Consider the following 14,996-nt stretch of genomic DNA (forward strand, 5'->3'; position numbering starts at 1 on the left):
TAGAAATTGTTAGTTCCCCGTTTCATTTTTCTTTCTCCCCTTTCCTGACTACACCATTTAATTATTATCTCACAAATATTTGAGTATCTATGATGTGCTAAGTATTTTGCTAGATACTATATATACATTGTTGAATGAAGTTGATGTGGTCTCTGCTCTCATGAAGCTAAAAAGTATAGGATTATATATTTAAGGATGACTAGATAAGAGTCTTCTCTTTCTGCTAATAAACACCATAATTCTATGATCTTTGCTTGAAATTTTAGGTTTAGCCTCCTCATCCCATGTGTCATAGATTATATCTGGCCAAAGTCTTCTATCTATGTCCCTTTTCCACATCTGGTAATACTACCTAGATTCCTACTACCCCCTCTTGCCTAGCCTGTGGTAACACCATTCTAAGTGCTCCTTGCTCTTTCACGTAGTGCTGTGGTGATCTGCAGCCAGAGTAAGAATTTTAAAGTCTGATCATAGCACTCTTCTGTCCAAGAACCTTCAGTGGCATTTATCGGCCAGCAAATTGTGGGTAGCAGGTTTGCACCAATAATACTGAAAGCTGAAAGACAATGGTATCCTCACAAGATAAAAAGGAAATAACCGTCTCAATTAAACTGTCATTCAAGAGTGAGGGCAGGGGACTAACCTGGTAGTCCAGTGGCTAAACTCTGTAATGTCAATTTTGGGGTGTCCAAGTTCAGTCTCTGGTCAGGGAACTAGATCTCACATGCTGCAGCTCAAAAGATCCGGCATACCTCAACTAAGGCTTGGCACAGCCAAATAAATAAATAGTTTTTTAAATGCTTTGTGGTGACCTAAATAGGAAGGAAATCCAAAAGAGAGGGGATATGTGTACATGTATTAGGCCTTTCCAGGCGGCACAGTGCAGGGGACTTCAGAGATATGGGTTCAGTGATTAAGTCGAGAAGATCCCCTGGAGGAGGAAATAGCAACCCACTCCAGTGTTCTTGCCAGGATAATTCCAGGGACAGAGGAGCCTGGCAGGCTATACTCTGTAGGGTCGCTAAGAAGTCGGACAACTTAGCAACTAAACAGCAATAACAATCCAGGATAGTAGACAAAGAGAGGTGAAAAGTAAATGAATAAGGTGGTAGAAATAAATCTATATGTATCAATAATTATAGATATATGTTGCCAGTTAGTAGATTGGTCAAGTGGAACTTAAAAAAATACAGCTATCTACTATTTTTAACTATTTTAGAATATATTCGTAAAACATGAAGACAGAAAAAGGTTGAAAGGAAAGGGTTGGGGAAAAGATATTAGGCAAAAACTAATCAATAGAAAGCTAGTGAGGTTATATTAACATAAGACAAAGCAGACTTTAAGCCAAAAAGTTTTGTGGGTTTTTTTTTTTAATTTTAGGGATGAAGATAGAAAGGACTACTATATGATGATAGAAGAAAAGAATATATAATAGTCTTAAGCTTGTATATAGCTAATGCTGCTGCTACTGCTAAGTCACTTCAGTCATGTCCGACTCTATGCGACCCCATAGACGGCAGCCCACCAGGCTCCCCCGTCCCTGGGATTCTCCAGGAAAGAACACTGGAGTGGGTTGCCATTTCCTTCCGCAATGCATGAAAGTGAAAAGTGAAAGTGAAGTCCCTCAGTCGTGTCCGACTCTTAGCGACCTCATGGACTGCAGCCCACCAGGCTCCTCCGTCGATGGGATTTTCCAGGCAAGAGTACTGGAGTGGGGTGCCATTGCCTACATAACCTTAAAATGCATAGAGCAAAAAAAAAAAAAAAAGCTTGACAAGGAAAAGTTAATAAATCCACAATCATAGTAGGAGAATTGTCTTTCAGTAATCAATAGATGAAACAAATAAAAATTAAAGATATAGAAGACTTTAACATCATCATTAACAAGCTGATCACATGATCATATAACACTCTTTATCAATCATATTGAGAGGATATAGAGGTATAGAAAACTTAAGAATTGATTATATACTAGGGGACAAAGCAAGTCTCACTTAAGTTTGCAACTTACAGATCACTTTTTCTGACTATAATACAATTAGTTTAGAAATTAATAATAATAATCTTAAACCTCTTATTCATTTGAGAATTAAAATGAACATATCTGAATAATTTATGGGTTGTATAGCACATTATAATGGGACGAAAATATTTGCAACTGAGCAGGGAAAAATAGCATATGTGAAAACTCATGAGCCCAAGTCATACTTAAAGGATAGTTTTTTATATGTGTGTTAGAAAAGAAAAATTGGATATTAATAGGTTTAGAATCTAAACCAATAATTTTTTAAAAGAGCAATTTATTCATTCTTTCAACAAATATTTATAAAATTTGCCCAGTACAGGGTTAGGCACTGGAGATACCATATAGAGCAACAACAACAAAATGTCCCTGTTTTTACAGAGCTTGCTTTCTAGTGGTTGGAAACAAATAATAAATTGTGTAGAGTGTTGATGAATTCTATGAAGAATAAAGAAAGAGAGAATGAGCTGTTCTACGTAGGATAGTCAGAGAAGTAACATTGGACCTGAAGGAAGTGATGGAACAAGTCAAGTGGATATTGAAGGAAGAGTGGTCCAGGCTGAGATGTAGGTAGAAAGGGCCTGAGGCAGAAAGATGTTTTGTGGAACAGAGTGAGTATTGTGCATAAGAGAGATTTGCAGAAGCAGAAAACTGAGCTTTTCCAGTCTGTTTTAGTGGTTTTACTCTTAAAACACCCATCTACCCTGGAAACTTTCTAGCTTCCTAACGTGTAACACCCACTTACTCTGTGCCAGGCCTTGTCCTCTGTGCTTTACTTATCTCACTAAACCTCACAAGTCTATAACATTAGGACCAATTTCCCCTTTTCAGACATAAGGCACGAGAGACAAGGTGAGGTTTGATAACAGTCCATGTTCACATTAAGTGTCAGAGCTAGCATCAGAACCCAGGCAGCGTCTCAGAGCATACAGCCTTCCCTCCTCTCCCTCCCCTGGCAGGTTGGCAGTGGTTGCAGAATGCTTCCTTGCTGGGAAAGATTTAGTGTGATGGTCTTAGCCTGATTGAAATAGGGCGGCACCTTTGTAAGTTTTGAATTATGAGTTTCCCTGCTCTAGAATGCAGTTAAGAGAACTTAAACATTACCACGTATTTTTTTAGTTCCTAGAATACATGTGTTCTGCCTCAGTTCCAGTCTTGTCTTTGCCATTGACTGTGTATGCTTGAACACGTTTTTTAACCTTGCTTTTAGATATTTCTCCCTTAAAAGGGAGGGATTAGATAAGACAGTACTCAATATTATTGACTTGCTCAATACATTGTCTGAATTTGTACTACCAAAATTAAAGGTTGGTACCAACTTTTTTGTTTATTTATATGGAACCTATTGTTCCAAATGGAAAGAGAAAGTAAAGAAAGTATGAAAAGTATAGATGTTCTCTTTGCTTGTCTTCTTGTTATTTTAATACTCAAAAAATTTATACCAGGCTACTTAGCTTTTACTTAGCCTAAAGTGTGTATAGATTGTGTGCTCAATTTTAAGGGCTGGGACTATTCCCAGAAGTTCTGTGCTGGTCACAAAGTGGAATGCTCAAGGACTCAGCACTAAAAGTAACTTATAAAAGTGCTTCCTTCATGCACTCATTGGAACAGGTAATTACTGTGGCAACAGCAAACTAATTTGAAGTGTTAGCTGTTAATTAAAACAATGCAGAGGTGTATAGTTGTCTTTTGGTGTAACCAGAGCCTCCATTCAAACTTCATTAATCACTTTACAGTTAATGTGTTGAGGAAGGTCAAGGCAATTGAGATGCAGTATCCACTGAAAGTAAACAAATTCCCTGTCTCTGGGTAGAATGCCATTTGCAAAGTTAAGGGATGCACTTGACTCCTACCTGGCGTTGCCTTTGTCTTCCACTTCTTGAAAATTAAATGTTAATTTGGTACTGTCATTGCACTGTAAACCAAACCACACAGCATTTTTAGTGCTCGAAATCGAACCCAAACTTCCACAGATGAATAAACGTGCATCATAATTAAATCATCAAGTTTCCCCTTTTAATTCACTTGGAAATAGGAGACCCTTCTTTTGGAATAGATCAGCTTTCTTGATAAGCTAATTGAGTTGCCAAACTGTCCAGTATGGTATCTAGTATGTACTAGATTATTTGCTAATCATTTCCCTATCACTCCTATCAGTCTCATATATCCAGGTGTTGCTCACTGTCCAGTGTAACAACACTGTTTTGAGTCCTTGTGTATGCATTCAATTATATATCTTTACATTTCAGTGTTTGTAATATAGAATGTTTTAAATGTTGACATTGGAAGACAGTATGATACTTTGAGAAGAAAAATGGTATATGATTGTTAAGTGTTACATATTATATTGCCTGGAATAAAGTTGCTAAATGCCTTCAAATCACACTTCATATTGGCTTAGACCAACAACTTCTCTGTCATACATTGAGAAAAAACACAGTGTAAGCTTTTATATATTAATTTATGGCATGAGTTCAGACATATCATGAATTAAATCATGACATGTAGTTTCATACATTGTAAAAGTCTGATGTTAACACAGATAGTAAAGTAAGTGGTAATTTGTTGTAAAACCAGTATAATACAGGGGTTCCACTTTTGAAAATGTGTATCACTTTATACAAAGTATAAAATTTTTTTAAGTTATTTAAGTTATTTTATAATTGAATAGTATTTATGTATAATAGGGAGGTTGGTGTTTAGAAAAAGTCTTTAGACACTGTATAGATTAAAGTATTCTCTGGTAAAGTGAACAATTGATGATTTTTATAAGCTTGCCTTTCCTTTAATTATATGTATCTGAATTTCTGTACAATTAATTGATAAAATTGCCACCCTACTCCAGTACTCTTGCCTGGAAAATCCCATGGATGGAGGAGCCTGGAAGGCTGCAGTCCATGGGGTCGCTGAGGGTCAGACACGACTGAGCGACTTCACTTTCACTTTTCACTTTCATGCATTGGAGGAGGAAATGGCAACCCACTCCAGTGTTCTTGCCTGGAGAATCCCAGGGACAGGGGAGCCTGGCGGGCTTCTGTCTGTGGGGTCGCACAGAGTCGGACACGACTGAAGTGACTTAGCAGCAAAGGCTAAGTTTACCTTCCATAATTGTCTTGACCTTTGTCTACTCAAGTAGGAGAAGCAGAATGAATTGTTGAATGAACAGTCCTAAATATGGATATATATACATATTGATATATGTTTCTTCTTAGTCGTACCTGAATTTGTAACATTTTATATGTGAAAAATTACAAATACTTAAACCATTTCTATAAGTCAGTCACTTTAAAAACACTTGTCAATGACCTCACAACTCTGTAAACATACTAAAAATCTTGAATTGTACGTTTAAAACAAGTGAGTTTTATCATATATAGTCACACCTTAATAAAGCTGTTAAAAAATTTCAGAGCAACCACATGATTACTTCCACCAAAATAACAGAAAATGGTGTTTTCATTTTTAATAATGATGGAATATATGTTTTGTTTTTATTGTATGAAATAAGCAATTTTTGTAATAATTCTGTGTGGTAATAGATGTAAACTAGATTTGCTGTGGTGATCATTTCAAAGTATACACAAATATTGAATCATAATGTTGTACACCTGAAAGTAATATAATACTGCATGTCAATTAAATCTCGATTAAAACAATAAAAGAAATGAGAAATGTTTACTGCTAGGTCATTACCCAGTAAAATTTGGGAGCCTGGAAAATGTAGTTTGCGGCTTAGCATGTAAAAATGGGAAATTCCTGAGAAGCTAAATTTCTTTCACCCACATCTGTCCTACCCCAGTTACACCTTAACATTACTTGGATTAAGAGAAGACCAATTTGATCTTGGCTAATATGTAAAATCTTTTGTGGAGCAAGATTTTAGTTCTTCCAAACTAATTTGTTTCTTTATACTTACATGAACGTGCCATAAAAAGTGCTTGTTTATGTTACGCGGTTGGTTTTGACATCTTTATTTAAAGCGTACTGTTTCTGGATGGTGGTCAGAACGTGCCGTCAGTGCAGTCCATGGGCACACATTTCATTTCACACGAAAAGTCTTGATGAGATGTAATGGTATTTTATTTCTGCAAACATAATTCCCTTAGTATTTTTCACAAATGAATGTATTCATATTGCTTGATTTAAATTGTAATTATTTCACTGTATCTGATCACTTGAACTGGGCTCTGAAGGTTTTTTAGAGTGTAATTTTATTTATTTTATTTTTGGTTGCGCTGGGTCTTTTTGCTGAGTCGGCTTTTCTCTAGTTGTGGCAAGCAGGGGCTACTCTCTGGTTTCAGGGTGTGGGCTTCTCTTGTTGCAGAGCATGGGCTCTAGAGTGCGCAGGCTTCAACAGCTGCAGCACCTGTGTCCGTGGTTGCGACTCCCAGGCTCTAGAGCACAGGCTGAATAGTTGTGGCACATGGGTTTAGTTGCTTCATGGCATGTGAGATCTTCTTAGATCAGGGATCGAACCCATGTCTCCTGCACTGGCAGGCAGATTCTTTACCACTGAGCCACCAGGGAAGCCTTGTTCTGTAGCTTTCTGAAAAATACTGAGAGATGCTAGCTTTAAGAAAAAGATAACTGTCATACTTGATCCTTGTGACTCTATGACTTCTTACATAAATTTATATCTTAAGCCAATGTGTTTTGAGATTATTTTAATGAAATGTAGGGATGCAGTTTATCTGTATATATAATTGAGACAAACAAAAGGGAAACCTCCCATTTTATGTGGCTCTGTACCGTGCTTAGCAGAGAACACACCACCACATACCATGACAGTATGCTATAAGGGATCTGGAGCCAGAAGACTTGGGTTTGATGTCTAGTTCTGCCTCTTATTAACTTGTACCATTGATAAACTGCTTAGCCTTCTCTATGCTTCAGAGTTCTGGGCTCTAAAAAGTGGATAATAATATCAGAATTAACTCAGAGTTATTTTAAGGTAGTACATAATGAATCACTGTGTAAACCATGAACCTCAATAGAAATGTAAATTACCACTGTTATTAGTGTTCTCTGAAAGTATCATATTTCTCTTACTGAGGATGTATTCAGATTTATATTATGTCCTTAGCCATTTTGTTTAGTAATCCCAAGTGATTTTTTTTTTCTTTCCACAGAGCATATCATGTCCCAAGTGGGAAAATACTAGCTGTAAAGGTGAGTGCTAGATAAGTTTTATGAAATTCATGAATCTTTTGATGCTTACTGCTTTCTCTCCCACCGTGACCCCTGTTAGCTTGAATCATAGGTATTGTCAAAGAGGAAATGAAGCGGTTTAAGGTTTGGGTGGTGGCCCTGTTGTGACCTTCAGGATCCCCGCACTGTGATTTGACTCATCGTCTCCTACGCTTCTTTCCATGTTCCCCTCTCAGTGCACCACTGCCTTCCTCATCTTACAGTTCAGAAACTTGGTAGATGTTCACTTCTTTCTTTCTTTCATCTGCCACATCCTGTAAGTCACCATGTCCTGTCAGAAATTTCCCCTGAAATGGGTCCATGTGCCACTTTCTTTCTGTTCTCATCCTCATTGCCTTTGCCTTGTATCAGGCTCACATACCTCGTACTCAGACTTTTATAACATCTCCACTGTACCTTTCACCTGGCCCCTGGAGTTGAGAAGTTGAACCCCAGACCTGATGCATCACTGTCTTGGCATCCCTCTTCCCTCAGCCCCAGTAGTGTAGAACGGAAAGCCTATGATGCCTGTCTCCCTTCTTACGGCATTCTGAGAGACCCTAACACCGCACCATCGAATAGAGTCAAGCTGCACCTAACTCAGGCATGTTCTAGGCCGTTACCTTAGATGCTTCTCGCTTGTTCCCCTCGTGTCCACAATCCACACTCCATCCCTGCTGTTCTCCAAGATCCCAATCCTGCCCGTGCTGCTTTGCGTTTAATTTCTGACCTTGGCTGTTGGTGCTTGATTTTCTCATCATTTTATCTCAGATTTCCCTATGGAGTCTCTCGAATTGCACCTCTGAACCCTTATCACCTCAAATTCAAGTCCATAGAACTCCACTTCCAAACTGGGCTTTTAGCTAACAAACTTCATCCCTCACTCCCCTAAAGATGAGTTAGGCCATCTACAGACAGACCCCTACACACCTTCCAGCTGCACCTTCTGCTTTACCTGCCCGTTGCTCTCTGCAGTGCCCATTATCCTCAGTCTCTTAATAATGAGAGCTTTTATTTTTTGAATGACTGCTATATGACCGGTATAATGCTTGATTCTATGTAGCTCTTATCTTTAATTTTTAAATGTATAAAGTAAGCCTATTATTTTAGATTTGAGGACACTGAGACTCAGAAAGCTGAACTGTCCAAGGTCACCCAGATTGAAGAGCCAAGACCAAGATTTAAAACAAAATGCATCAACTCCAAAGCACATGTCTTCTCCTACACCATGCAGCCCGTATACATGTTATTAGCACTGCCCATGCCTTTGATTTTTATCTGTCCTTTCAAGGTCCATCTCCTCCAAGATGCCTTCTTAGCTGTCCATAGTGATCATGTATTTCTGCATCTTTTATCTAACCTAGGAAACTAAGAATAAGAGTGATTAAACTGCGTGTGTTGTATCTTTTAGTAAACTCAGACCAAAACAGACTCAAGCCTCCTGACTGCTGTGCAATCCAGAGTTGTTCTTCAATACCACACTTAATACAGCACTGAGGATGTGCTATGTGTATTATCAAGTCTAGTTTTAATAATTCAAATAGCTTTTGGTGGAGCGCTCCAACAGAGCTCCTTCTCGGGATGTTTACTTTGATATTCCAGCCAAACTAGGTTCACAGAATTGTAGAACTGAAAGAGACCTTAGAGATCATCTACCGTGGCCCCACATTTTAAAAAGGAGGAACCTTGAGTCCAGCCAGTTGCCAGGGTAAGTGCTATAGAGATCAGGCTCCACCTCAGTCCTCATGAGTTCACTTGAGTGCAGCTCTGTGGCACCAGCTTAGCATTAGTTGTCCTTTCTGTGTCTTCTGAGCTCCATCTTCAAAGAATGCCTCCACCAACTCAGCACTGTTTTCCTTTGTATCTAGTTATTTGTTTATTCCTTTGATGTCAAAACTTTTAGACTGTTGCCAGTGATGTTTTAAAGGTAATCAACTTTAGTTTGTTTATTCCAGGAGAGGGGAGCACTGCTATAAATCACCCCCCAAAGCCCCACTATTTGGCCTTGCTACTGTATTATAATTTTTCATAATTTCATACATTTTCATTTATGTTTAACCTAGGTTGATATTAAACTTCTTCTGCATGATTATTTAGCTGGGTGTGGCAAGGGGCCAACAGTTATCTCTGGAAAGGATTAAAAGCAATTTAAAAGAAAAGACACATTTTTAAAAGGCTGTTAAAATAGAGACCTTCAATAAAGGAAAACAGTAGGGCTTTACAAATATGCTGTTTGCTAGACCTAAGCGTAAAACTGACCTACAGGACAGGGACTGTATCATATTCGCTTTGTATCCGTTGATTTTATAGAATTAAATGTTAGAAGCTCACATTGAATGAATGAATGATTTGAGTAGATATAATTATTGTGTTTAAACTTTTGGTTAGCCCCGAGCTTCTTGGCAGTGAAGGCAAAAACCATTTTGTCTATATATTAGTCATTGTTGTTCAGTCGCTCAGTCATATTTGACTCTTTGCGACCCCATGGACAGCAGCATGCCAGGCTTCCCTGTCCTTCACCATCTCCCAGAGTTTGCTCAAACTCATGTCCACTGAATCAGTGATGCCATTCAACCATCTCATCCGCTGTCACCCACTTCTCCTCCTGCCTTCAATCTTTCCTAACATCAGTCTTTTCCAGGGAGTTGACTCTTCACATCAGGTGGCCAAAGTATTGGAGCTTCAGCTTCAGCATCAGTCCTTCCAAAGAATATTCAGGGTTGATTTCCTTTAGGACTGACTGGTTTGATCTCCAGGCAGTCCTAAAGGACTAGTCATAATCTAAGAGGAAAAAAAAAGTGTCATTATTTGCTTTAAAACAGGCTGAGTTTTTTCATTAAATATTAGGAGTGTTATTTAGTTTCCAGATATTTGGGGATATTCCATATATCTTTCTGTTATTAATTTATAATTTGAATCTATATGGTCAGGTAACATACTTCATATAATTGAAATTATTTTAAGTTTATTGATATTTATTTTTTGGCCCAGAGTGTGAACTGTCTTCGTAAGGGTTCCCTGTGTACATGAAAAGAATGTGTAGTCTGCTGTGTAGGATATGGGATAAATATCAATTAGATTAAGTTGGCTGATAGTGTTTTTCCAAATTTCTGTATCTTTACTGACTTTTTATCTATTTGTCCTATCAATAAAAAAACAGGGTGTTGAAATCTATAGCAACAATTGTATACTTGTCTATTTTTTCCTTGCAGTTCTATCATTTTTTTTACTTCATATTTTTTTGTAGATCTGTTAGGTTATTTAGGATTTTATGGCCCCTTTATCATTACAAAGTGATCTTCTTTTTCTGTGGTAGTATTGTTTACTCTAAAACCTATATTGTCTGATATTAATGTAGTTACATCAGCTTTATTTTGACTGGTGTTCGCGTGATATAGTCTTTTATTTTTAACCTGTTTTATCTTTATATTTTGGCCAGTCTGATTATCTTTGCTTTTTAATTGAGGCATTTATATCATTTACATTTCATGTGATTATCAATACGGTTGGATTCGAGTATATCAATTTGCTGTTTGTTTTCTATTATTTGTCTATGTCCTTTTTAGAAAAAACAGTTGCTTTAAAGTTTATAGTATACATGGTTAACTTACTGAGGTCCACCCTCAGGTAATATCGTCCCACTTGACCTGTAGTACGAGCGCTCTACATGCTGTACTTTCATTTCCCTCATCCTGACCTTTGTTGTTGTTATTGTACATTTTACTCATGTTAAAACCCCCAAAATACATTGTTACTGATTTTGCTTTAGATAGTCATTTTTAAAGGCATTTTACATGTAAGAATAGGTTTATTTTATATTTGCTCACATTTTTACCATTTCCAGTGCTCCGTATTCCCTTGTACAAACCCAGATTTCCATCTGGTATCGTCTCGCTTCTGTCTGAACGATTCCCTTCCTTTACCTTCCTTACAGTGCACGAGTCTCCTGGCAATGAATGCTTTCAGCTGCTGCATGTCTGAGAAGTGTACATTGACTTTAATTTTTGGAAAACATTTTCACCAGATAGAGAATTCTAGTTTAATTGTGCTTTACTTTCAGTATTTTAGAGACTTTGCTCTACTGTTTTCTGGCTGACATTGTTTCCAGTGAAAACCTTACTGTACTGTCATTTAGAAATCTATATTCCTCTGTACATTAGAATTGACGTCTTCTCTGACTGCTTTTAAGATTTTTTTTAATCACTGTGCATGCTCAGTCACTTCAGACGTGTCCAGCTCTTTGCAACCCCATGGACTGTAGCTCTCCAAGCTCCTCTGTCCATGGGATTCTGCAGGGAAGAATACTGTAGTCGGTCACCACGTCCTCCTCCAGGGGGTCATCCCTACTCAGGGATCTAACCAACATCTCATACATCTCCTGCATTGGCAGGCGAGTTCTTTACCACTAGTGCCGCCAGGGAAGTCCCTCTTATTGCAATTTGATTATGGTGAGTTTTTGTGTCATTTTCTTCATGATTCATGTACTTACGATTTGTTGAGAGATTTGGATGTGTGTATTTTTAACTTCCATTAAACTTGGAAAAATTTTAGCCATTATTTTCTTCACATATTCCCTCACCTTTGGGAACTTCAGTTCAGTTCAGTCACTCAGTCGTGTCCGACTCTTTGCGACCCCATGAATTGCAGCACTCCAGGCCTCCCTGTCTATCACCAGCTCCCGGAGTTCACTCAGACTCACGTCCATCGAGTCAGTGATGCCATCCAGCCATCTCATCCTCTGTCGTCCCCTTCTCCTCCTGCCCCCAATCCCTCCCAGCATCAGAGTCTTTTCCAATCAGTCAACTTCACATGAGGTGGCCAAAGTACTGGAGTCTCAGCTTTAGCATCATTCCTTCCAAAGAAATCCCAGGGCTGACCTCCTTCAGAATGGACTGGTTGGATCTCCTTGCAGTCCAAAGGACTCTCAAGAGTCTTCTCCAACACCACAGTTCAAAAGCATCAATTCTTCAGCACTCAGCTTTCTTCACAGTCCAACTCTCACATCCATACATGACCACTGGAAAACCCATAGCTTTGACCAGACGGACCTTTGTTGGCAAAGTACTGTCTCTGCTTTTGAATATGCTATCTAGGTTGGTCATAACTTTCCTTAATTGCATATATATTAGGTCACTTGAAGTTGTTGTTCAACAACAACTCTTTGCAAACCCCATGGACTACAGCACGCCAGGCTTCCTTGTCCTTCACCATCTCCCAGAGTCTGCTCAAACGTGTCCATTGAGTTGGTGATGCCATCCATCCATCTCATCCTCTGTCATCCCCTTCTCCTCCTGCCTTCAGTCTTTCCCAGCATCAAGGTCTTTTACAAAGAATTGGCTCTTCGCATCAGGTAACCAGAGTATTGGAGCTTCAGCTTCAGCATCAGTCCGTCCAGTGAATGTTCAGGGTTGATTTCCTTTAGGATTGACTGGTTTGATCTTCTTGCAGTCCCAGGGATTCTCAAGAGTCTTCTCCAGCACCACAGTTCAAAAGCATCAATTCTTCAGTGCTCAGCCTTCTTTATGGTCCAACTCTAACACAAAGTTATCTCAGTTGAAGGTTTCCCACAGCAAAATGATACTCTGTTGTTTATTTGTTCTAGCCTTTTTTTCTGTCTGGTGTTTCAGTTTGGGATAGTTTCTATTGTCAAATGTTCAGGTTTGTATTCTTTCATATGCATCGTCTAATCTGTTATTAATTTTGCTCAGTATATTTTTTCATTTCAGATGTACTTTTTATCCCTATCAGTTTAAATGGGTCTTTTTTACATCCTCCATATCTCTAGTTAACGTGCTCTTTCTTCTGACTTCTTGCATATGTGGAATATAGTTATGATAACTCAATTAATGGTATTGTCTCTTAAATCTACCATAACTATCATCTCGGGGTCACTCACTTTTGACTTGCTTTTGCTCTCTATTTTGCGCTGTATTTTTTATTTTTTTAAATACCTTTTAATTTTTTATTGGATACCAGTTATATGGCATAGGTACATTCCTGTAAATATCCCTGATCTTTATTCTGAGGAGCTGCCTATTGAATCTGAAACACTTTGATCCTTTCAAGACTTGCTTTTAAGCTTTATTAGATAGGACCAGTCCAGTTGTTCAGTTCAGTTCACTCAGCCGTGTCCGACTCTTTGCGACCCCATGGACCGCAGCACGCCAGGCCTTCCTGTCAATCACCAACTCCTGGAGTTCACTCAAACTCATGTCCATTGAGTCAGTGATGCCATCCAGCCATCTCATCCTCTGTCGTCCCCTTCTCCTCCTGCCCCCAATCCCTCCCAGCATCAGAGTCTTTTCCAATGAGTCAACTCTTCGCATGAGGTGGCCAAAGTACTGGAGTTTCAGCTTTAGCATCATTCCTTCCAAAGAACACCCAGGGCTGATCTCCTTTAGGATGGACTGGTTGGATCTCCTTGCAGTCCAAGGGACTCTCAAGAGTCTTCTCCAACACCACAGTTCAAAAGCATCAATTCTTTGGCACTCAGCTTTCTTTATAGTCCAGCTCTCACATCCATACATGACTACTGGAAGAACCATAGCCTTGACTAGATGGACCTTTGTTGGGAAAGTAATGTCTCTGCTTTTTAATATGCTGCCTAGGTTGGTCATAACGTTCCTTCCAAGGAGTAAGCGTCTTATAATTTCATGGCTGCAGTCACCATCTGCAGTGATTTTGGAGCCCCCAGAATAAAGTCTCTCACTGTTTCCATGTTTCTTCATCTATTTGCCATGAAGTGATGTTGCAGAAAGTGAAGAAGAACTAAAGAGCCTCTTGATGAAAGTGAAAGAGGAGAGTGAAAAAGTTGGCTTAAAGCTCAACATTCAGAAAACTAAGATCATGGTATCTGGTCCCTGGAAGGACTGATGTTGAAGCTGAAACTCCAGTACTTTGGCCACCTCATGTGAAGAGCTGACTCATTTGAAAAGACCCTGATGCTGGGAAAGATTGAAGGCAGGAGGAGAAGGGGACGATAGAGGATGAGATGGTTGAAGGGCATAACCAACTCAATGGACATGGGTTTGGGTGGACCCTGGGAGTTGGTGATGGACAGGGAGGCCTGGCGTGCTGCAGTCCATGGGGTCACAAAGAGTTGGACACGACTGAGCAACTGAACTGAAGTGAACTGATGCAACCACATGCCATGATCTTCGTTTTCTGAATGTTGAGTTTTAAGCCAACTTTTTCACTCTCCTCTTTCACTTTCATCAAGAGGCTTTTTAGTTCCTCTTCAGTTTCTGCCTTAAGGGTGGTGTCATCTGCATATCTGAGGTTGTTGATATTTCTCCCGGCAATCTTGATTCCAGCTTGTGCTTCTTCCAGCCCAGTGTTTTCTCATGATGTACCCTAGATATAAGTTAAATAAGCAAGGTGACAATATACAGCCTTAATCCTATTTGGAACCAGTCTGTTGTTCCGTGTCCATTTCTAACTGTTGCTTCCTGACCTGCATACAGGTTTCTCAAGAGGCAGGTCAGGTGGTCTGGTATTCCCATCTCTTTCAGAATTTTCCAGTGTTTAGTCGAGAGCTAACTTTCCCGGGTCAACTGAAGCAGTAGTCTTCTGAATACTCTGTCCTGATGCCTTGGCAAATATAGGGTTTTCATCCTTCCTGGTGTGAACACAAACTCTGCCTAGTGTAAGGTCTGGAGATCGTTTCTTCTGGTCTTTCTTGGGGTTCTTTCCCTGGCCTCATGTAGTTTCCTGACATCCATGTGCAAATCATTACTCACCTAAAGACTCCAGGTGCCCTCTGCAGTTTTCTGCAGCTGTCTCC

The 14,996-nt window shown here is 39.2% G+C and overlaps 1 protein-coding gene across 2 annotated transcripts in view; it reads left to right on the plus strand.

Moving 5' to 3' along the window:
• The window catches only part of MAP2K5 (mitogen-activated protein kinase kinase 5), a 270,926-nt gene that overhangs the window by 79,079 nt on the left and 176,851 nt on the right, over positions 1-14,996 (plus strand). For both annotated transcript variants that reach the window (XM_027553050.1, XM_027553051.1), the window contains exon 9: positions 7,156-7,195. In XM_027553050.1, the coding sequence (XP_027408851.1) occupies positions 7,156-7,195 (40 nt within the window). The remainder of the gene's footprint in view (positions 1-7,155; positions 7,196-14,996) is intronic.

This window comes from Bos indicus x Bos taurus, chromosome 10 (assembly GCF_003369695.1).
Source record: "Bos indicus x Bos taurus breed Angus x Brahman F1 hybrid chromosome 10, Bos_hybrid_MaternalHap_v2.0, whole genome shotgun sequence".
Lineage (NCBI taxonomy): Eukaryota > Metazoa > Chordata > Mammalia > Artiodactyla > Bovidae > Bos > Bos indicus x Bos taurus.